Source organism: Aegilops tauschii, chromosome 1 (assembly GCF_002575655.3).
Source record: "Aegilops tauschii subsp. strangulata cultivar AL8/78 chromosome 1, Aet v6.0, whole genome shotgun sequence".
Taxonomy (NCBI): domain Eukaryota; kingdom Viridiplantae; phylum Streptophyta; class Magnoliopsida; order Poales; family Poaceae; genus Aegilops; species Aegilops tauschii.
Window position 1 is genome coordinate 323,970,021 of NC_053035.3, and position 21,577 is coordinate 323,991,597.

The following is a 21,577-nucleotide window of genomic DNA, read 5'->3' on the forward strand; positions in this document are numbered from 1 at the left end:
TCCTACCAATCTATCCCCCTAGGGGCATGCGTAGTAGTACTTTGCTTCGAGGGCTAATAAACTTTTGCAATAAGTATATGAGTTCTTTATGACTAATGTGAGTCCATGGATTATACGCACTCTCACCCTTCCATCATTGCTAGCCTCTTCGGTACCGTGCATTGCCCTTTCTCACCTCGAGAGTTTGTGCAAACTTCGCCAGTGCATCCAAACCCCGTGATACGATACACTCTGTCACACATAAGCCTCATTATATCTTCCTCAAAACAGCCACCATACCTACCTATCATGGCATTTCCATAGCCATTCCGAGATATATTGCCATGCAACTTCCATCATCATCATATACATGACTTGAGCATTTATTGTCATATTGCTTTGCATGATCGTAAGATAGCTAGCATGATGTTTTCATGGCTTGTCCATTTTTTGATGTCATTGCTACGCTAGATCATTGCACATCCCGGTACACCGCCGGAGGCATTCATATAGAGTCATATCTTTGTTCTAGTATCGAGTTGTAATATTGAGTTGTAAGTAAATAAAAGTGTGATGATCATCATTATTAGAGCATTGCCCTAGTGAGGAAAGGATGATGGAGACTATGATTCCCCCACAAGTCGGGATGAGACTCCGGACTTTAAAAATAAATAAAAGAGGCCAAAGAAGCCCAAATAAAAAAAGAGGCCAAAGAAGCCCACCAAAAAAGAGAAAAAAAGAGAAAAAAGGGAGAAAATAAAAAAGAGAGAAAAAGAGATAAGGGGCAATGTTACTATCCTTTTACCACACTTGTGCTTCAGAGTAGCACCATGTTCTTCATATAGAGAGTCTCTTGAGTTATCACTTTCATATACTAGTGGGAATTTTCATTATAGAACTTGGCTTGTATATTCCGATGATGGGCTTCCTCAAAGGCCCGAGGTCTTCATGAGCAAGCAAGTTGGATGCACACCCACTTATTTTAAGTTTGAGCTTTCATACACTTATAGCTCTAGTGCATCCGTTGCATGGCAGTCCCTACTCCTCACATTGACATCGATTGATGGGCATCTCCATAGCCCGTTGATTAGCCGCGTCGATGTGAGACTTTCTCCTTTTTTGTCTTCTCCACACAACCTCCATCATCATATGCTATTCCACCTATAGTGCTATATCCATGGCTTGCGCTCATGTATTGCGTGAGTGTTGAAAAGGCTGAAGCACGTTAAAAAGTATGAACCAATTGCTCGGCTTGTCATCGGGGTTGTGCATGATTTGAATGCTTCGTGTGGTGAAGATGGAGCATAGCCAGACTATATGATTTTGTAGGGATGAGCTTTCTTTGGCTATGTTATTTTGATAAGACATAATTGCTTGGTCGGTATGCTTGAAGTATTATTGTCTTAATGTCAAATGATAGACTATTGCTTTGAATCACTCGTGTCTTAATATTCATGCCATGATTAGATACATGATCAAGATTATGCTAGGTAGCATTCCACATCAAAAATTATCTTTTTTATCATTTACCTACTCGAGGACGAGCAGGAATTAAGCTTGGGGATGCTGATACGTCTCCGTCGTATCTATAATTTTTGATTGTTCCATGCCAATATTATACAACTTTCATATACTTTTGGCAACTTTTTATATTATTTTTGGGACTAACATATTGATCCAGTGCCCAGTGCCAGTTCCTGTTTTTTGCATGTTTTATGTTTTGCAGAAACCCCATATCAAACAGAATCCAAACGGGATAAAAACGGACGGAGAATATTTTTGGAATATTTGGAGAATTCCAGAAGAAAAATCCACGCAAGACGGTGCCCGAGGTGGCCACGAGGCAGGGGGCGCGCCCCTGACCCTCGTGGGCCACCCGTAAGGCGGTTGATGCCCTTCTTCGGCCGCAAGAAAGCTAATTTTTGGTAAAAAATCACGGCGAAGGTTTCAGTCCAATCGGAGTTACGGATCTCCATATATATACGAAACGGTGAAAGGGAAGCAGGGGAGAATGCAGAAACAGAGAGAGACAGAGAGACAGATCCAAGAGGGGCTCTCACCCCTCCCACGCCATGGAGACCATGGACCAGAGGGGAAACCCTTCTCCCATCTAGGGAGAAGGTCAAGGAAGAAGAAGGAGGAGGGGGGCTCTCTCCCCCTAGCTTCCGGCGGCGCCGGAACGCCTCCGTGGGCATCATCATCACCGCGATCTTCACCAACACCTCCGCCATCTTCACCAACATCTCCATCACCTTCCCCCCTCTATCTACATCGGTCCACTCTCCCGCAACCCGCTGTACCCTCTACTTGAACATGGTGCTTTATATGCTTCATATTATTATCCAATGATGTGTTGCCATCCTATGATGTCTGAGTATATTTTCGTTGTCCTATCGGTGGTTGATGAATTGCTATGATTGATTTAATTTGCTTGTGGTTATGTTGCTGTCCTTTGGTGCCCATCATATGAGCGCGCGCGTGGATCACACCATAGGGTTAGTTGTATGTTGATAGGACTATGTATTGGAGAGCAAAAGTGACAGAAGCTTCAACCTAGCATAGAAATTGATGCATACGGGATTGAAGGGGGGCCAATATAATTTAATGCTATGGTTGGGTTTTACCTTAATGAACGTTAGTAGTTGCGGATGCTTGCTAATAGTTCCAATCATAAGTGCATAGAATTCCAAGTCAGGGATGACATGCTAGCAGTGGCCTCTCCCACATAAAACTTGCTATCGGTCTAGTAAAGTAGTCAATTGCTTAGGGACAATTTCACAACTCCTACCACCACTTTTCCACACTCGCTATATTTACTTTATTGTGTCTTTATCTAAACAGCCCCTAGTTTTTATTTACACGCTCTTTATATTCTTGCAAACCTATCCAAAAACACCTACAAAGTACTTCTAGTTTCATACTTGTTCTAGGTAAAGCGAACGTTAAGCGTGCGTAGAGTTGTATCGGTGGTCGATAGAACTTGAGGGAATATTTGTTCTACCTTTAGCTCCTCGTTGGGTTTGACACTCTTACTTATCGAAAGAGGCTACAATTGATCCCCTATACTTGTGGGTTATCACACCATAGGACAGCACCAAAGTAAAACATACAACTCGTACCAATCTAGATCATCAATCAACCCAAGGACAAAAGATATCTACTCAAAATATCATAGGATGGCAACACATCATTGGATCATAATATGTGGCATAAAGCACCATGTTCAAGTAGGGATTACAGCGGGGTGCGGGAGAGTGGACCGCGTAAAAGAGATGAGGATGGTGATGATGGTGGTGATGATGCTGAAGACGATCACCGCGGCGATGATTCCCCTCTCGATGGCACTCCGGTGCCACCAAGAGAGAGGAGGAGAGGTTCTCCCCCTTGTGCTTCCTCCTCCATGGCCTCCCCCTAGACGGGGAAAGGTTCTCCCTCTGGTCCTTGGCCTTCATGGCGATGATGGCCTCTCCGGGATACTCCTCCATGCCCACTGGTGATGATGGCCCCCTCCGGCAGGGTGCCGGAGAGGGCCTAGATTGATTTCTCATGGCTATAGAGGATTGCGGCGGTGGAACTTCCGATATAGGTTAATTTTCTGAGGTTTCTGTATTTATAGGAATTTTTGGCGTCGGCCTCACGTCAAGGAGGTGCCTGAGCTGTCCACGAGGCAGGCCCACGCGCCCAGGGGGTGGGCACGCCCCCCACCCTCGTGGGCAGCTCGGGACTCTTCTGGCCCAACTCCAATGCTCCGTGGCCTTCTTTTGGTCCATAAAAAATCATTAAAAATTGGCACGTCAATTGGACTCCGTTTGGTATTCCTTTTTTGCAAAACTCAAAAACAAGGAGAAAACAGAAACTGGCACTGGGCTCTAGGTTAATAGGTTAGTCCCAAAAATCATATAAAATAGCATATAAATGCATATAAAACATCCTAGATGGATAATATAATAGCATGAATACTTCATAAATTATAGATACGTTGGATACGTATCAGTACGCATTGTACAGATCTGGTAATCATATACCAGTAGCCCCCGAGACTTGAAGCAGTTGAAACAACTGATTTAAGGATCATTGTATAATCAGGCACTCACGAAGAAGAACAACATGTTGTCTCATGAGCTGGAAAAGTGTCGGACCCAGCTAACTGTTGTTACCGCCGAACTGGAGAAATCCAAGGAGGAACCGCCTAGTAATGATTTCCTTCATCCAGAAAAATATAATCATATACCAGTAATGTTAATACTGTTGTATTTCCCATGGCAGGATCGTTAGATCAACTGAAAGAGGAACTGAAGGTCGTGCAGGCGGGTAAGCATCAGTCCAAAAAGCAACTGGCCGCTGGCGAACGTGTGTTGACACGGACCAGGGATGATAAGAACAAGCTGCAGGATTCCAACACCCAGCTGGACGAAGAGCTAAAAGACGTGCGAGCCCAGCTAGCAGATGCCGTAAAAGAGAACAGGAGGCTATGGGGCGGCATATTCAGTATGCTTTTGAACTTACCTTCGTGTAGTGCGGTAAAGAAATGAGTTAATAGATTTATGTCTGCAGGTATGCTGACTGGCCGGCCCGAAGAGGAAATGTCTGGATCTCAAGGCGATTTGCTGCAAGAGCTGTCCCAAGTGCACGAACGAGCTCGGAGAGCGATGCGGAGTGTTGCCAAGGCTTTATGGCCATCCGCATCTCCTCCAGGAAGTATGGAGGAGCTTGTGAAGCTATTCAAGGGAGCTCGGCGCCGCTTTAGATTATGGAAAATATCAGCTTGCCGGAAAGGCACGCGAGAGGCCTGGGCCATGGTGAAAACGCGGTACACCGGACTCGATCCGAATCATATGGCCCGAGTCGGACCTCGAGGGTCAGATGGACAAGAGATTCCAGTGAGCTTGGTATATGACCAAGTAAAGATAGCCGCCAAGTTTTCACAACAGGATTGTAAGCTAGACAGCCTATTAGATGGTATAGAGGAAGAAGTTTTTGAGTCCAAGTGATTATGTACTTCAATTGACAAATTTGTCCCTAGCCGAATTGTAAAACGATTGTCATGGCATACCTTTTCGCTTCAACCTCCGGACCCGAAGGTGCGGAGTGTTTCCGAATACCGGACCGGCGATAAATACCGGGGCATGCGTGGAAACCAGGCGTAGGGGTCATAGTTGCTTGAACAGACAAGTTGTATTCGGCTAGCTATGTTATGTTACTTATTGATTGTAAGAAACATCTTCCAGAGAGAATAGTTCCGTTAAGGGTTCCTTTCCCTGGGTGCACATGCGTTATGCTCTAGGCATAGAATCTTCGGAGTCTAGCGGCATTCCACGGGTTCGGCTCTAATCGATTATCCGATGCATCACGCAGACGGTACGCGCCTCCAGTGAGAACTTCATATATAATGAAGGGACCTTCCCACTTGGGCTTGAGTTTGTCCTTTTTATTTTCTGGCAAGCGTAGAATGAATTCACCAACATTATAAGTCTTGGCCCGCACTTCCCTGCTTTGGTATCTGCGAGCTTGCTGTTGATAGAATGCGGAACGGGCTTTTGCAACGTCGTGCTCCTCCTCCAGGGCATCTAGACTGTCCTACTGATCCATCTCGGCTTCTCTCTCTTCATACATGCGCACTCGAGGTGAGTCATGAATGATGTCGCAGGGCAAAACAGCCTCCACGCCGTACACCATGAAGAATGGCGTGTAACCGGTAGTGCGATTGGGCGTGGTCCGCAGCCCCCAGAGTACGGAGTCGAGCTCCTTGACCCAGTGTTTGTCTGATTCTTTTAAAGACCTCACTAGTCCAGGCTTAATGCCGCTCATGATAAGACCATTGCCTCGTTCGACTTGACCGTTTGTTTGGGGGTGATAGACGGAGGCGTAATCGAGCTTGATGCCTAGGTTAGCACACCAGGTTTTCACTTCGTCGGCTGTGAAGTTGGAGCCGCTATCGGTGATGATGCTGTGTGGGACACCGTAACGGTGTATGACACCGGATATAAAGTCTATCACTGGTCTGGCTTCAACCATTTTAACTGGTTTGACCTCTATCCACTTAGTGAATTTATCTACCATGACCAGCAGATATTTTTTCTTATGGCTTCCCCCTTTAAGGGGTTCGACCATATCAAGCCCCCAGACCGCGAAAGGCCAAGTAATGGGGATTGTTTGTAGGGCGGTAGGCGGCATATGGCTTTGATTGGCGAAAAGCTGGAATCCCACACAACGTTGGACAAGGTCCTGTGCATCTGCTCGGGCCATCGGCCAGAAGAAACCGGTACGAAAGGCTTTACTTACAAGAGCTCGAGCTGCGGCGTGGTGACCGCCGAGTCCGGCATGGATTTCATCCTGGAGCTGCCGTCCTTCTTCTTCGGAGATACATCTTTGAAGTATTCCGGTAGCGCTCTTCTTGTAGAGTTCCCCTTCATGAACCTTGTAGGCTTTCGAACGCCAAACGATGCATCAAGCCTCATTCTGATCCTCAGGGAGCTCTCGCCTATTAAGGTAGGCCAAGAAGGGTTCTGTCCATGGGGCAATTACTGCCATTATTAGATGGGCCGATGGTGTTATTTCGGTGGCTGAGCCCCGATGGTATCGGTATTGTGTTCGGAATCTGGGGGTATAATCGCGTCCGGACTAGTGTTGCCGCTCTCGTCCTGCCATACCACGGATGGCTTGAAGAGCCTTTCCAAAAAGATGTTAGGCGGGACGGGGTCACGCTTGGCGCCCATGCGAGCAAGGACATCCGCCGCTTGATTACTTTCTCGAGCCACATGATGAAACTCGAGACCCTCGAACCGAGCTGATATTTTGAGTACGGCATTACGATAGGCCGCCATCTTTGGATCTTTGGCGTCGAAGTCTCCGTTTATTTGGGATATTGCGAGATTTGAATCCCCGCGCACCTCTAGGCGTTGTATGCCCATGGAGACAGCCATCCGAAGACCGTGCAATAAGGCCTCGTATTCGGCTGCATTATTGGAGTCTGTGTATAATATTTGGAGTACGTACTGGACCGTGTCTCCTGTGGGGGACGTTAAGACAACGCCCGCTCCTAAACCGGCCAGCATTTTAGAGTCATTAAAGTGCATGACCCAGTTGGAATATGTGATGTACTCTTTAGGGAGTTCGGCCTCTGTCCATTCTGCGACGAAGTCGGCCAGTACTTGGGATTTAATGGCTCGGCGTGGTTTGTATGTTATATCGAATGGCAAGAGCTCAGTGGCCCATTTGGCAATCCGGCATGTAGCGTCGCGGTTGTTTATTATGTCATTGAGTGGTACTTCGGAAGCCACCGTGATCGAGCACTCTTAGAAGTAGTGTCATAGCTTCCGGGATGCCATGAAGACCGCATATGCTATCTTTTGGTAATGAGGTTACCGGGATTTGCATGGTGTGAGGACAGTGGATACATAGTATACCGGTTTCTGAAGTGGGAATTTATGTCCGTCCTCCTCTCGTTCGACGACGAGCACCGCACTCATGTGACGCCCCCGATTTGACCGTACACTAATCATGCACGCAAATGTGCACGATCAAGATCAGGGACTCACGGGAAGATATCACAACACAACTCTACAACATAAATAAGTCATACAAGCATCATAATACAAGCCAGGGGCCTCGAGGGCTCGAATACAAGTGCTCGATCATAGACGAGTCAGCGGAAGCAACAATATCTGAGTACAGACATAAGTTAAACAAGTTTGCCTTAAGAAGGCTAGCACAAACTGGGATACAGATCGAAAGAGGCGCAGGCCTCCTGCCTGGGATCCTCCTAAACTACTCCTCGAAGCCGAACTCCATGTAGAATCATCCTCGGGATCTCTAGCTCCTGGACTCCAGCATCTGGTTGCGACAACCAGGTAGAAGGGAAAGGGGGAAAAGAGGGAGAAAAGCAACCGTGAGTACTCATCCAAAGTACTCGCAAGCAAGGAGCTACACTACATATGCATGGGTATATGTGTAAATGGCCATATCGGTGGACTGAACTACAGAATGCCAGAATAAGAGGGGGATAGCTAATCCTGTCGAAGACTACGCTTCAGGCCACCTCCATCTTGCAGCATGTAGAAGAGAGTAGATGGTAAGTTCACCAAGTAGCATCGCATAGCATAATCCTACCCGGCGATCCCCTCCTCGTCGCCCTATTAGAGAGCGATCACCGGGTTATATCTGGCACTTGGAAGGGTGTGTTTTATTAAGTATCCAGTTCTAGTTGTCATAAGGTCAAGGTACAACTCCGGGTCGTCCTTTTACCGAGGGACATGGCTATTCGAATAGATAAACTTCCCTGCAGGGGTGCACCACATAACCCAACACGCTCGATCCCATTTGGCCGGACACACTTTTCTGGGTCATGCCCGGCCTCGGAAGATCAACACGCCGCAGCCCCACCTAGGCTCAACAGAGAGGTCAACACGCCGGTCTAAATCCTATGCGCGCAGGGGTCTGGGCCCATCACCCATTGCACACCTGCATGTTGCGTACGCGGCCGGAAGCAGACCTAGCCTAGCAGGCGTTCCAGTCCAATCCGGCGCGCGCCGCTCCGTCGCTGACGTCAAGAAGAGCTTCGGCTGATACCACGACGTCGAGTGCCCATAACTGTTCCCGCGTAATTGGTTAGTGCGTATAGACCAAATGGCCAGACTCAGATCAAATACCAAGATCTCGTTAAGCGTGTTAAGTATCCGCGAACGCCGACCAGGGCCAGGCCCACCTCTCTCCTAGGTGGTCTCAACCTGCCCTGTTGCTCCGCCACAAAGTAACAGTCGGGGGCCGTCAGGAACCCAGGCCCACCTCTACCGGGATGGAGCCACCTGTCCTTTCAGCCCCCCTCATTAGAATCACTTGCGGGTACTCAACGAGCCGACCCGACTTTAGTCACCACATGTGTCATGTATATAAAGTATATAGTATATACCCGTGATCACCTCCCGAAGTGATCACGGCCCAGTAGTATAGCATGGCAGACGGACAAGAGTGTAGGGCCACTGATGGAACACTAGCATCCTATACTAAGCAGTAGGATAGCAGGTAAGGGTAACAACTATAGCAACAATGACAGGCTATGCAACAGAATAGGATTAACCGAAATCAGTAACATGCTACACTACTCTAATGCAAGCAGTATAGAGAAGAATAGGTGATATCTGGTGATCAAGTGGGGGGGGGCTTGCCTGGTTGCTCTGGCAAGAAGGACGGGTCGTCCACACCGTAGTCGTATTGGGTAGCAGCGGCATCGGTCTCCGTGTCTAACGACAGAAGAGGGGGAAGAAACAATAAATACAATGCAAACATAAGCATGACGATGGAAGACATGACAATGCGCGGTGCTAGGTGTGCCCTAACGCGGCAGGCGGTGATACCGACGAAGGGGGGAAACATCCGGGAAAGTATCCCCGGTGTTTCGCGTTTTCGGACAGATGGACCGGAGGGGGAAAGTTGCGTGTTTGCTATGCTAGGGATGTGTGGCGGACGAACGGGCTGCGTATCCGGATTCGTCTCGTCGTTCTGAGCAACTTTCATGTACAAAGTATTTTCATCCGAGTTACTGATTATTTTATTTTAATTTTCAAAGTTTTATTCAATTCCTAAAAATCCTGGAATTTATTTAATTTCAAAATAAATAAATAGATAAATGCGAAGTGCACACAGAAGTGTACACAGCAACTTGGCAGTGTGGCTGACAGTGGGGCCAGAGGGGTACAGTCAGCAGGTACAGTCAACAGACCAGTCAAAATTGACTGGTCAACAGGATCAAGTGAGCCCACATGTCATTGACTGGGGCATCCCAGTCAGCAGTTGACTTGGTCAACAGGGCGCAGTGGGACCCAACAGTCACTGACTCAAATAGCTAACAGAAGGTTAGGTCGATCTAATAAAGTAATTAGCAGGTGGGCCCCGTCCGTCAGTGGGTCATTTTTTTAAGAGAGTTTTATTTAACCAAACTAAATAATTAGCTAAGTGGCCCCACATGTTAGTGGCTATTAGGGTGCCGGTTAGTGCTAATTAGCATTTAGGTCCTAATTAATTTGGACGGGCCCACACGTCAGTGAGCCAGCCCGTTGGTTTAAGCACGGATGCGTGCGCCGTGCACGCCGGCGAGCCACAGAGGTGGCGGAGGTGCTCGGGAGCACAACTCCGGCGACGGCCTGGCGTGCGGGAGGCCGCGGTGGAGGGCGTGCGGCGCGTCCAGCGGGGCAGCGGGCACGGCGAGCAGTGGCGAGCAGAAGCAGCTACGACGGCGGGGCAGAGGCAGCATCGACGCGGGAGGAGGCAAGAGCTCGGGCGCGTCGGCGTTGGCACCCTACGGCGAAGGAGTACGTAGGGGGAGGGGGAATCAACAGAGGGCCTCACGTTACTGCTGTAGGGCATTGGCAGCGGGTTCGGGGAGGCCGACGATGATGCGTAGGGGCGGCCGAGTTGCAGGAGAGGTTCGGGACGGCGGGAACGAGCGCCGAAGGACGGAGGGAGGAGTCGCTGGGCGGAGGCGATGGCTTCACGGCTCGCCGAAGCGAGGGGAGACGGCGATGTTGCGGCAGGAGGTCGGGGATGGCGGTGCTCGGCGCCGGCGGGCGGCGGCCTCAGGGGAGTGGCGGCTCGGGTGTCGAGCGCCCGCTCCACTGAGCATACGTGCGTGCGTGTGGCGGCGCGGGTGAGGGGACGAGGGGAACGGTGGGGGGCGAAGTGGGGCGACGGGGGCAATGGGTTAGGGTTTCTGGGGGGGGGTAGTGGCCTTGTAGGCCAGAGATGGGGGGTGGCTGGGCCGGCCGGTCGGCCAGCTGGGCCGAGGCCCAACGAGAGGGGAGGTTTTCTCCTTTGGTTTGTTTTTTTCTTTGATTTTGTTTTACTTTTTCTTATTTTTCTTTTATTTCTTTACTGTTTTCATTTATAGTTTCTATTATTTTAGTTTTATAAAATACCAAGTTAGCACCTAATTTAGTATTACCAATTAGGCCAGTGCCATAATTATTTTGGCACACTACTAATTTAGTTATATTATTATAACTTTATAAAAGGCATTAAATTAATTGTTTTGCCCTAAGCTTTGGTTATTTTAGTGAATTTAAATATTATAAGAATGTTGGTTTCTCCACCATTATTACTCATGAATTATTCGGCAACACCCCAACATTTTAGTTTTAATATTTGAAAATATTTTATTGTTTGCTTGATTTTGAATTTGAATTCGAACCGGTTTCGAACTAACGCAAGATTAGCAACAGTAATCGAGGTGACGTGGCATCATTAACGTGGGATTACTGTAGCCTAATTATCCGGGCGTCACAACTCACCACCTGGTGTGTTGCGGAGATGTATAATAACATGGGTTCGCCGACGGTCGGCGCGGCCAGGATTGGGTTGCTCCCTAGAAGAGCTTTTATTTCTTCCAGTCCGGCCGTTGCCGCGTCCATCCACTCGAAGTGGTCAGTGCGTCGGAGTAGGCGATATAGTGGCAATGCCTTTTCTCCTAATCTGGAGATAAAGCGACTTAAAGCTGCCACACATCCGGCTAGTTTTTGGACCTGTTTGAGGTCTGTTGGTGTAGCCAATTGTGAAAAGCTTGGATTTTGGCTGGGTTCGCCTCCATTCCTCTATTGGAAATGATGAAGCCCAACAGTTTTCCGGCGGGGACGCCGAAGACACACTTTTCTGGATTGAGTTTGATTTCATATGTACGGAGGTTGTCAAATGTGAGACGTAGGTCGTCTACTAGTGACTCGACGTGCTTAGTTTTGATGACGACGTCATCCACATATGCCTCGACCGTTTTGCCGATTTGTTTCTCCAGGCATGTTTGAATCATGCAATGGTAGGTGGCGCCAGCGTTTTTCAGCCCGAAGGGCATAGTGTTGAAGCAGAAAGGCCCGTATGGGGTAATGAATGCCGTTGCGGCTTGATCAACCTCCTTCATTTTGATTTGGTGGTAACCAGAGTATGCGTCGAGGAAACACAGTGGGTCGTGTCCTGCAGTAGCATCAATGATCTGATCGATGCGGGGGAGGGGGATGGGATCCTTAGGGCAGGCCTTGTTGAGGTCTTTGAAATCGACACACAGGCGCCAGGATTTATCCTTCTTTGGTACCATCACCAGGTTTGCTAGCCAGTCTGGGTGTTTTATTTCTCTGATGAACCCGACCTAAATTAACTTGGCTAGCTCCTCCCCCATAGCTTGTCGTTTGGGTTCGGAAAAACGCCGCCGTGCTTGCTTGACCGGCTTGTATCCCTTCAATATATTGAGGTTGTGTTCGGCTAATCCGCATGGGATTCCTGGCATATCAGAAGGGTGCCAGGCGAATATGTCCCAGTTCTCGCATAGGAACACGCGTAATGCGGCGTCAACCGTCGGGTCCAGCTGTACCCGGTTGGAAGCTGTCTTCTTGGGGTCCGTCGGGTGAACTTGAAATTTGACTATTTTGTCTGCTGGTTTGAAGGAGGTGGATTTGGGCCGCTTATCGAGGATTACATCGTCCCTATCCACCGTGGAGCGTAGTGGGGTTAATTCTTCGGCTGCAAGGGCCTCGAATAGTGCCTCGAGGACCAGGGATGCGGTTTTGTTTTCGGCGCGGAGTGCTATGTCCGGATCACTGGCGAGAGTGATAATACCGTTGGGCCCGGGCATCTTGAGCTTCATATACCCGTAATGAGGTATGGCTTGAAAGCGCGTGAATGCATCTCGCCCCAACAGGGCGTGATACCCACTGTTGAAAGGGGCCACTTGGAAGGTTAACTCTTCGGACCGATAGTTCTCCGGCGTGCCGAATACCACGTCGAGTTTAATTTTTCCTGCGCATCTTGCTTCCCGACTAGGAATGATTCCTCGAAAAGTCATATTACTTTGCTCGATGCGGCTTCTGTCTATTTGCATTTTATTGAGCGTGTCCTCGTAGATGAGGTTCAGCCTGCTGCCGCCGTCCATGAGCACTTTAGTGAGCCGAAAGCCATCCACAATTGGATTGAGGACCAAGACGGCTGGTGCCCGGACCGACCGGAATTTTGGTTCATCATCGGCATTAAAAGTTATGGCCGTGTCGTTCCAGGGATTTATTGCTGCGACTTGGCAGACTTCGGTGAGGTCACGGAGTGCCCTCTTGCGCCGATTGTTTGAAGCGAAAGTCTCAAAGACCATCAATACTCTGAGGTCGTTGTATTCCGGAGAGTACTGCTCTGAGGTATTTTTGGTGAGGATGTCCTCGGCGCTCTTGGCCACTTGACGGAGTATCCAACATGCTCTAAGGTTGTGGGTTGGTTCGGAATCCGGTGTCGTGTGTATCTTGCATGGCTTATCGAGCCATCCCTCAAGAACGGTTCCACGTCCCGTAATGGGTTTAATTTTCTTGCCCACGGGGTCGGGTGCCCCGCGAGGGTGCATCCTTTTTGCCCGCCAGGGAGGTGGCATGAAGGCCGGTGATTCCCAGCGAGTTGTCTGAGTTTTCCAGGGGCTTTCCATTGCGTAGTACTTCTGTACTATTGTTGCCAAGTCAGCAAAGTGTAGTACGCGACGGTGGTTGAGGGCGTTGAGGATTCCTTCGTCCGTGCAATCCTCGTCGCAGCAATCTTTAATCTTGTCCTTGACAAGGAGGAATCTGGCCCAGAAGTGATGGACTGTTTCCTGAGACTGCTGCCGTACATACATGAGGTCGCATATATCCGGGGGACCGGAATTGCTTGGCGAATATTTCTTGTGGTGGGTGGGGGGCGTTAAATCCGAACACTGACCCAATATGGAGTCCGGAGTTTGAAAAACTTCCGAGTTTTTTAGTGGCTCTAGGATGTCCAATGATTCTTTAGGCTCAACGCCCGGTTCTAAGTTCGGAGGACTGGGAGTGTCCCCCCGCGGACGGGTATCCGGCTCTTCGAGCTCGGAAATCTGAACATAGCTTGTTTTCAACATAGGGGAAGACTCGTTGTTTTGCTCCTCTACGACCGCTATCTGATGGGTGACCGGCGGAGATTTGCTTTCTCTCTGATTGGGTTTAAGCCCAATCCGATCATAGTCTAAAGCGACCCCCAGGGCGGTCCAGGAGTTCGTTTAAAGACGACAAATCCGCTGGATCCATCCGTTTGGAGTATTCGGGGTCAACACGGAGGCGATTTTCGATGACTTGGGAAGTCATCATCGGCTTAAAGGCCGAACGGGCTGCCATGGTAAAGCTGCCCACCCGGAGGGTTTGGCCTGAGGCCAGGGCTTCTCCGGAAGTGATACTGTTCTTGATAACAAGGCGAGCCATCAATCCTGTTGTCGACGCCACAGAGGAACTCTCAATCAAAACACCAATGTCGGTGTCAAAACCGGCAGATCTTGGGTAGGGGGTCCCGAACTGTGCGTCAGAGGATTGAAGGTAACAGGAGACAGGGACACGATGTTTACCCAGGTTCGGGCCCTCTCGATGGAGGTAATACCCTACTTCCTGCTTGATTATCTTGGATAAATATGGGGTTTACAAGAGTTGATCTACCTCGAGATCGTAATGGCTAAACCCTAGATGTCTATCCTGTATGATTATGATTGTCCTCTACGGACCTAACCCTTTGGTTTATATAGACACCGGAGGGACCTAGGGATGTATAGAGTCGGTTTACAAGGAAATGAATCTTCATATCCGAACGCCAAGCTTGCCTTCCACGCAAAGGAGAGTCCCATCCGGACATGGGAAGAAGTCTTTTATCTTGTATCTTCGTGGCCCATTAGTCCGGCCCACGTCACATAGCCCGGACGCCCGAGGACCCCTTAATCCAGGACCCCCTCAAGAGGGACATGACACACTGGGCTGCTCGCGTTGGGATATGTAGTATGAAACAAAAAAATCTGCCTACGGATCAAGTTCCTAGCATCACTATGAAGATGCACAGGGTTTACATCAGATCGTTACCAACTCGGAGTAGCAGCGGAAGAAGAGTTGATAAAGATACATAGGGTCACTGCTGGGGGAAAAGGCAGGGAACCTTCGCCATCCAAACCAGATATCAAAGGGCACCATGGGACAGGGTCAAGGGCAACCTAGTCAGCTTCACTAGGCAAACCATGAGACCAGACCACGATGACATGTATTCAACCATTATCACATTGCTTTACTTGTGTTCACAAACGATGGCCCACTGGTCAGTGTCTCATTAGCAGATAGAGTTAAGCTAACGGAGGATTGGGGTTACCTAAGCACTAACACGAGCTCACTAGCTAGTGGTGCATCAATGTTTTAAACGTCGAAGGGCAGACATACACACCGCCGCCGCACTGGAGCTAGCAGGAAAGAGCAACGAGAGTTCTGGGCGCCGCTCACGGAGCGGCTGGAGGAGGGGTAAATGCAAAGAGCTCAAAACATAGAGCACCGGCATAATCGACGTGTTTTCCGCCATACACAAAGCCTTGATCACAGAAGAGAAGGGTGAGAGGGGAGGAAGGGCCACAAAGTCGCACGGTGTCTCACTTGGCGAGCCTACATCCATGTTGATGTTGCCGTTCAAGAAAGAGAGAAAGATAGAGAGAGAGAGAGAGAGTTTTTTTTCATTTTTTGAAGTATTTTACATTTTTTTGTTGGGTCCCACGTGTAAGTGACATGTTGTGTTTTCTTTTTTTCCTGGTTGGGTCCCACACAGGGATGCAGGCCGACAGCGTCTGTGTATCCGCAAATGTCCATGACCACGGGAAATGTACTAATCCCTGTTGCTTTAAGTTTCGTGTGTGCTTTAGTTTTGCTCTTGTGAACAGATGCGGACGCGCTGACCCACATGTAAGAGAAAGGGCATCTCATTATAGTCATCGGGCCTACTTGTAAGAAGGGGCAAGATCATCCTGCAAATTTTCTCTCACGGTCAAACGGCGTTGATAGAACGTAATCATGATAGAAGAGAAAAAACATAAAGGCTCTGGTTTGGGGCAAAATAGACAAGTGTGACACAATCAGGGGCTCAAATGTAATTGTCCTCTTCTTTTTAGAAACAATTGTCCCTTGTTTTTGTTATTCAGACATGGACCCGGGCTGGGTCTGACGTCAGTGCTGGGTTTCTGACCCAACTCGAACCCAGAGAGGTCAGGCCGGCCCAAGCAGCCCATCGGCAGAGCCCCGCGTACTACACGAGTGAAGGACTGCCACAGCACGCAAGGCAGCAAGGCAGCAGAGGTCAGCAGAGGGCTTATCATCGTCGTCTGCACTCTCGCTGACTGCGTGGGCCCGCCGTGTCTCCGACGTGACGTCAGTTCAAAAGTGAGGTCCAGCGGGGCGCGGGGCGCGGGGCGGAGCGGGACGAAAGTGGCGCGCGCGGGGCCGGGAAAAAGGCACTCACAAAGAACCAAAGACGTTCACAAATGAAGGCAGAGCGAACAAGCAAAGGAAAGAACGAGACCTACCCAACCCACAGGTGCAACCTAGATAGAACTCTCTCTCTCTCCCTCGAGTTGAACAGGAGGGTCGCCCCAGACACAATGAATATTAGGCGCAGCGCATCATGTACGGACTACGCCCTCGAAGAAATAATTGCATGTGTGTTCCTGCATGTGGCGGCGCCTTTTGAGAGCGGCGAGGGACTGTTCATCTGCCACTGTACAACAAGTAGAATTTTTCAATTTTCAAACCGTCCCATGCATGCTGTACTAGTGTAGTACCAGTACTAGATTTCCTTCTGACCGACTGTCGGCCAAAAATCTCCAACGCAGGTTCACCAGCTTGGATCGCTATAATCCTCGGATCCTCTTTTTTTTTTCTGAGATCACTTGGATCCCGAGTATATTAGCCTACTAGTACAGTTTATGCCGTAGCTTCACTAGCTTGTGTTTGGATCCTGAGTATATGTATACATGTGAGCTGCAAGAAAGTATCCCTCGAACAACCGAGTGTTTTGTTCAGCTCATTTTGGAGAATCATGTGCTTTACATCTATTCAGAAAGAACAAATGGAACAGCTAGCTGGTATGTCGGTTCTACATTTGATATTATGCATTATTGTGGCCTTCCAGCCTTCGTTCATAAAACAAATATAACCACATCTTGGGGATCGCGTGTGCCCTACAGATCCTTTGCACAATATATAGAACTCATGTTGGAGTAGTATAAAATACTTGCGTAGCAATTTGTCAAATAGTGTGACTGTGTAAGAGCCGGCAAATCTAGGTTATATACAGTAGTAGTCATCCATGGAATCAGAACACACACTTGTTTAAAACTGCAATATTACTGCATGCTAAGTCAATATTTCAATATCACTTTTGAAGTTACGCACTCCATAACTACTATGATTATGAGCGTATATAATTTAACAGACGATAAGAGCATCTCTTTCAAGAAAAAATAGCATCATATACACTCCAGATATATAAGGCCTCTTTGAATTTTGAGCCTAAACTTAATCACGAATCTAACTAACAAAATAAAATATGAATTACATGCCACAAAATTTATACCGTTGGATTCGTATTCAGAAGAGGTTTGCAATGGTATAACTTTGGTGGCATATACTCCCTCCGTTTCTAAATATAAGTCTTTGTAGAGATTTCACTATGAACCTCATACGGATGTATATAGATGCATTTTAAGTGTAGATTCATTCATTTTGCTCCGTATGTAGTCCACCTAGTGAAATCTCTACAAAGACTTATATTTAGGAACGGAGGGAGTAGTTCATTGTTAGTCAAGATTATAAAGTCAAAGTTAGACTCAAAATCGACGGGGCTTTACATATTTGGAGGGAAGGAGTAATTTTTTGCCAAACAGGAGCACAACCTACATCGAGTAAATACACACATCTTATGTAAATTAACACTCACAAAAATCTCCATTTCACCAATTTTATGTGATGCATCTAAAAAATTCATGTAGAACTAGTCCTAACTAGGTATGCATTTATGTAATTAAGTTCTACACAAAATATCCATATGTGTACATCTTCCATTGGACAAATTTTCTAGGCCTGCATGCGAGCTCCATGAACTCTCTATGAGTAAGTATAATAGATATTCCAGGTGTAAGCACATATAAATTAGAAGAAAACAAGAACGTATCGTACCGGCAACCACAGATGAGAAAAGAAAGGCGATGAGATCACCAGAAAACAAAAACAGAAGGAAACCGAAAGGAAAAGACGAGAGGGACGGCATTGCACTTGAAAAAGAAGTAAGATGACAACAGAAGAAAGTATATGGATTCGAGAAAGCTTATGTTATACTGATTTATACGTATCGATACCGACATGTCATGTGCTACTTTTCGTGTATGTGCATACCTCCCTGTGTTCATACATTTCACAGACCACATGAAAATTGTTAAATCACACATGTATTGTTAAGAGTACTGCTCATTGTCTCCGAAGTCAAAGAAAAAATTCTTAATTTTCTTCCTTGTGCAAGGACATCTCAGCTAATGCTGTACGAAACTGTATATATAACTGAGGCCTCATCAGCCACTGTTCAGAAATTTGTACGTCCCTTTCCGAAGAGTGTCCGTTGAGACTGAAAGCGTGATGAATGGGACCAAGAAATGGAGAGAAAATATGGAGTATAATAATGACCACGATTAGGGAAGGCACTAAGACAAATTTGTTCGGTTGCTAATCAGCAGGACCTATAGGGCTAGGCATTCATATCAATGTGTCCCTATTGCACCCAAATCAACAAACAGTGGAGCGTGATTGAGCACAACAAACTAAGCAAGGAAAGTTATCTCTTTCACCTATTTGGGAGATTAATTATTTCTTATCAAGTTTTCATGCACGGATTTTCTTTGATGATACGATGTACCCCGTCATATCATGATCCTATACGAACTACTTAGACCTCTCTCTTATATATATATATATATATATATATATCCAACAAATCATAACAGCACAGTAATTATAATAACAAACAACTAAAATTATGATGGTGCAGAGATTAGAATTTGGATGCGATGGAATAATCAAAAGGGTAATTTGATGGTCTACACTTATCACGCTGATCCTTCTGCCGCTTCCTTCTCCTTCCCTCTCGTTGTCGTCGTCGTCGTTGTGGCTGCCGCCGCTGCGGTGGTACTAGTAGCGCCGGCGCTACTACTTCTAGTCGGAGGAGACGCTGGCGTTGTGTGCTGTTGCTCAGCGGACTGTGACGGCTCGTCCTCGTCGTCCTCGCCGCCTCCGGAGGTCGCTGCCGCCTCCGCGGCGGTGACAACGGGAGGCGGCGCCGCGGGGGCGGACGTGCTGCCGCGCTTGCGCTTCTTCTTCTCGTAGGGTATCCCGCGCGCCTTGGCCTGCGCCTCGCGCACCTCGCGCAGATAGATGCGCACGGCGCGCGCGGCGAAGGGGTTGGACTCAGGGCGGCCGCCGGACTCCTCGTAGGCGGCGCGCAGGCGGCCAATGAGCGCGTCGAGGCTGCCCCATGCCTGTCGGAGCGGGCACGCGCACGGAGCCGGCGGGTTGGGCTGGCCGAAGTAGGCGCAGCCGTCGGCGTGCACCTTGGTCTTGCCGAACTGGTCCAGGTACTTGAGGAACTCGATGACGTGCGCGCCGCTGCACCGCGCCAGTGTCAGCGGCGGCTTGTGGTTGCGCAGGTACTGCAGGAACGTGTTCCAGTCGCGGCGCTTCTGCGACTCGTAGCGGCTCAGCCCCGCTGGCACCGGCGGCTGCTGCGACAGCGGCTGCGGCTGCAGGTGCTCCTGCAGTGCGACTTGCTGGCCTCCTCCTTCCGGCGGCTGCGCTTGTGCCTGTGGCTCTTCAGCTTTCTCCACGGCCACCGAGGATGAGGACGGTCCAGACTCCTCCGGCGCGCTCGCTCCCTCGCCGCGAGGCGCGTCGGGGCCCGGCTCCATGGTCGATCGGCAGCGGCACTCCTGCTTCTCTCCCACCCTTGGCTACCAGTGGTCTCTCTCTCTCTTTCTCTTTGCTGCTACCGTGCTACGTCGTTTCTTGTTTTTGTCGGCAGGAGCGTGGAGGAGAGAGAGAAGCTACCTGGCCAGGCAGCGAGAGAGAGAGAGAGAGAGAGAGAGAGAGAAGGGAATGGAATGGGTTCAGGGGGGAGGTAGAAGAAGACTTGTTGGCTGCAGTGTTGGTGTTGGTGTGTGGAATCCTTTGCGGCTTTTGTCTTTGGTTGCGTTAATAGCGTCTCCACTACACACTGTCGAGTGTCGATCGAGGCGAGCTATTATCATTTCTTTATATAATCATGGTTCTTAGTGTTCGGCATAAGTACCCGTCCTTGTTGTTCCTTTTCTCTTTGCAAAAAATATTTCTTTTTCCCCGGCCCTCGGCTTTTTATTCGTATCTTCGGAAACAAGTATCCGATCGACCATGCAGCCTAGCTGCGGTTATGTTTGTTTCTGCATGCATACCCCTGAACCTTCTGTACACATATGACGCTTTTCTTGGGGTTGAAATCAGAGGGTTCACCCTCTAGTCTCTTCTTTTCTTTTTGGAAAAAGATGGTGTCCTTGTTGTTCTTGCGACCGTGCTCAATGGCTTTCCTGCTACTGGTTTTCGTGATGCTTCCGCTTCCAGGTAGAGTAGACTACTTTTTTGTTGCCTATGTATGCTTTTGTTTCATTTCGTTGCTGCTTTTGTTCTTTTTGGCATTTACATTTTTGGATTTATTGTTGAAGCTGAGAAAAGTGATCTAGCAGGGTACGATCGTGTATGACCACCCGCTAGCTTATAGATATACGGCGCGATATCTGATATATCACCTGCGAAAATAAATAAATAAATAAATATCTGATATATCAGAGATTCAAAATAGCATAGGTGGGCATGCTTTGTCTTGTGATGACATTTTTTTCCATGAGTAATAACTCATGGGCGGATTTTACGGATTCTATGGTTTGTAGCTACGTGGCAGTTTTTGATTGGAGATTAGAGAGGAGAAGAGGCCCACCCCGTGAAATTCAGGGGAGGAGATAACTGATAGTAGTAATCTGGTAATCAAGTTACTATAACCTGGTAACTAAGTGGCTATAACCTGCCTCTCATAACTAGTGATTATAATCTAGCAACTATTGGGTGAATGGTTTTGGCAATGCTAAGCTTTTCCAGTGGTGGTCTATAAACACCCATGCAAGTCTACAAAAGTAAAGCAACGGAAGAAAATAACTTGCATAAGTAAAGGGTGAAGTTAGGAGAACACAAACACGGAGAGACTCGACGATTTTTTTTTCGTGGTTCGGATCGTTGGTGCTATCGTACTCCATATTGATGGAGGTTTCGAACCATTGAGATTCTAGGATCACGGAGATCCCGGTTGCGAGATCCACAAAGGACTACACCCGTGAAGGCTCCACGAATGAGCAACAAACCTATGCCATCATGGCTTACGACCACAAAGGTGTAGCCTCAATCAAGGTAGATCATGACGAAGTAGGCGATCTTAGGTCCTGTCGGTGTCAAAACAGCAGATCTCGGGTAGGGGGGCCCCGAGCTGTTAGATCGGATCGTGGGTAACATGAGAGAACATACACAAAGTTTACCCAGGTTCGGGCCCTCTCTATGGAGGTAAAACCCTACGTCCCGCTCTTGCTTATATTATGGAAGTATCAAAGTACATAGTAGATCTACCTCGAGATCGTGAGTTGTTGTCTAAACCCTAGGGGTATGATGAATGGGTGTATGAATGGCCCTACGGACTAAACCCTCTGGTTTATATAGGTGCCATTGGT

General features: G+C 48.2%; 1 protein-coding gene across 1 annotated transcript; it reads right to left on the minus strand.

Moving 5' to 3' along the window:
• Window positions 1–17,933: 17,933 nt before the first annotated feature.
• On the minus strand, window positions 17,934–20,029 carry LOC109731777 (protein G1-like8). The gene has a single exon (XM_020290952.4). It carries the CDS (start codon window positions 19,739–19,741, stop codon window positions 18,887–18,889), a length of 855 nt encoding a protein of 284 aa, XP_020146541.1. The 5' UTR covers window positions 19,742–20,029; the 3' UTR covers window positions 17,934–18,886.
• Window positions 20,030–21,577: the final 1,548 nt, after the last annotated feature.

Excerpts from the sequence above, each read along its gene's own strand:
- LOC109731777 (XM_020290952.4), bottom strand. The coding sequence starts at position 19,741 with ATGGAGCCGGGCCCCGACGCGCCTCGCGGCGAGGGAGCGAGCGCGCCG.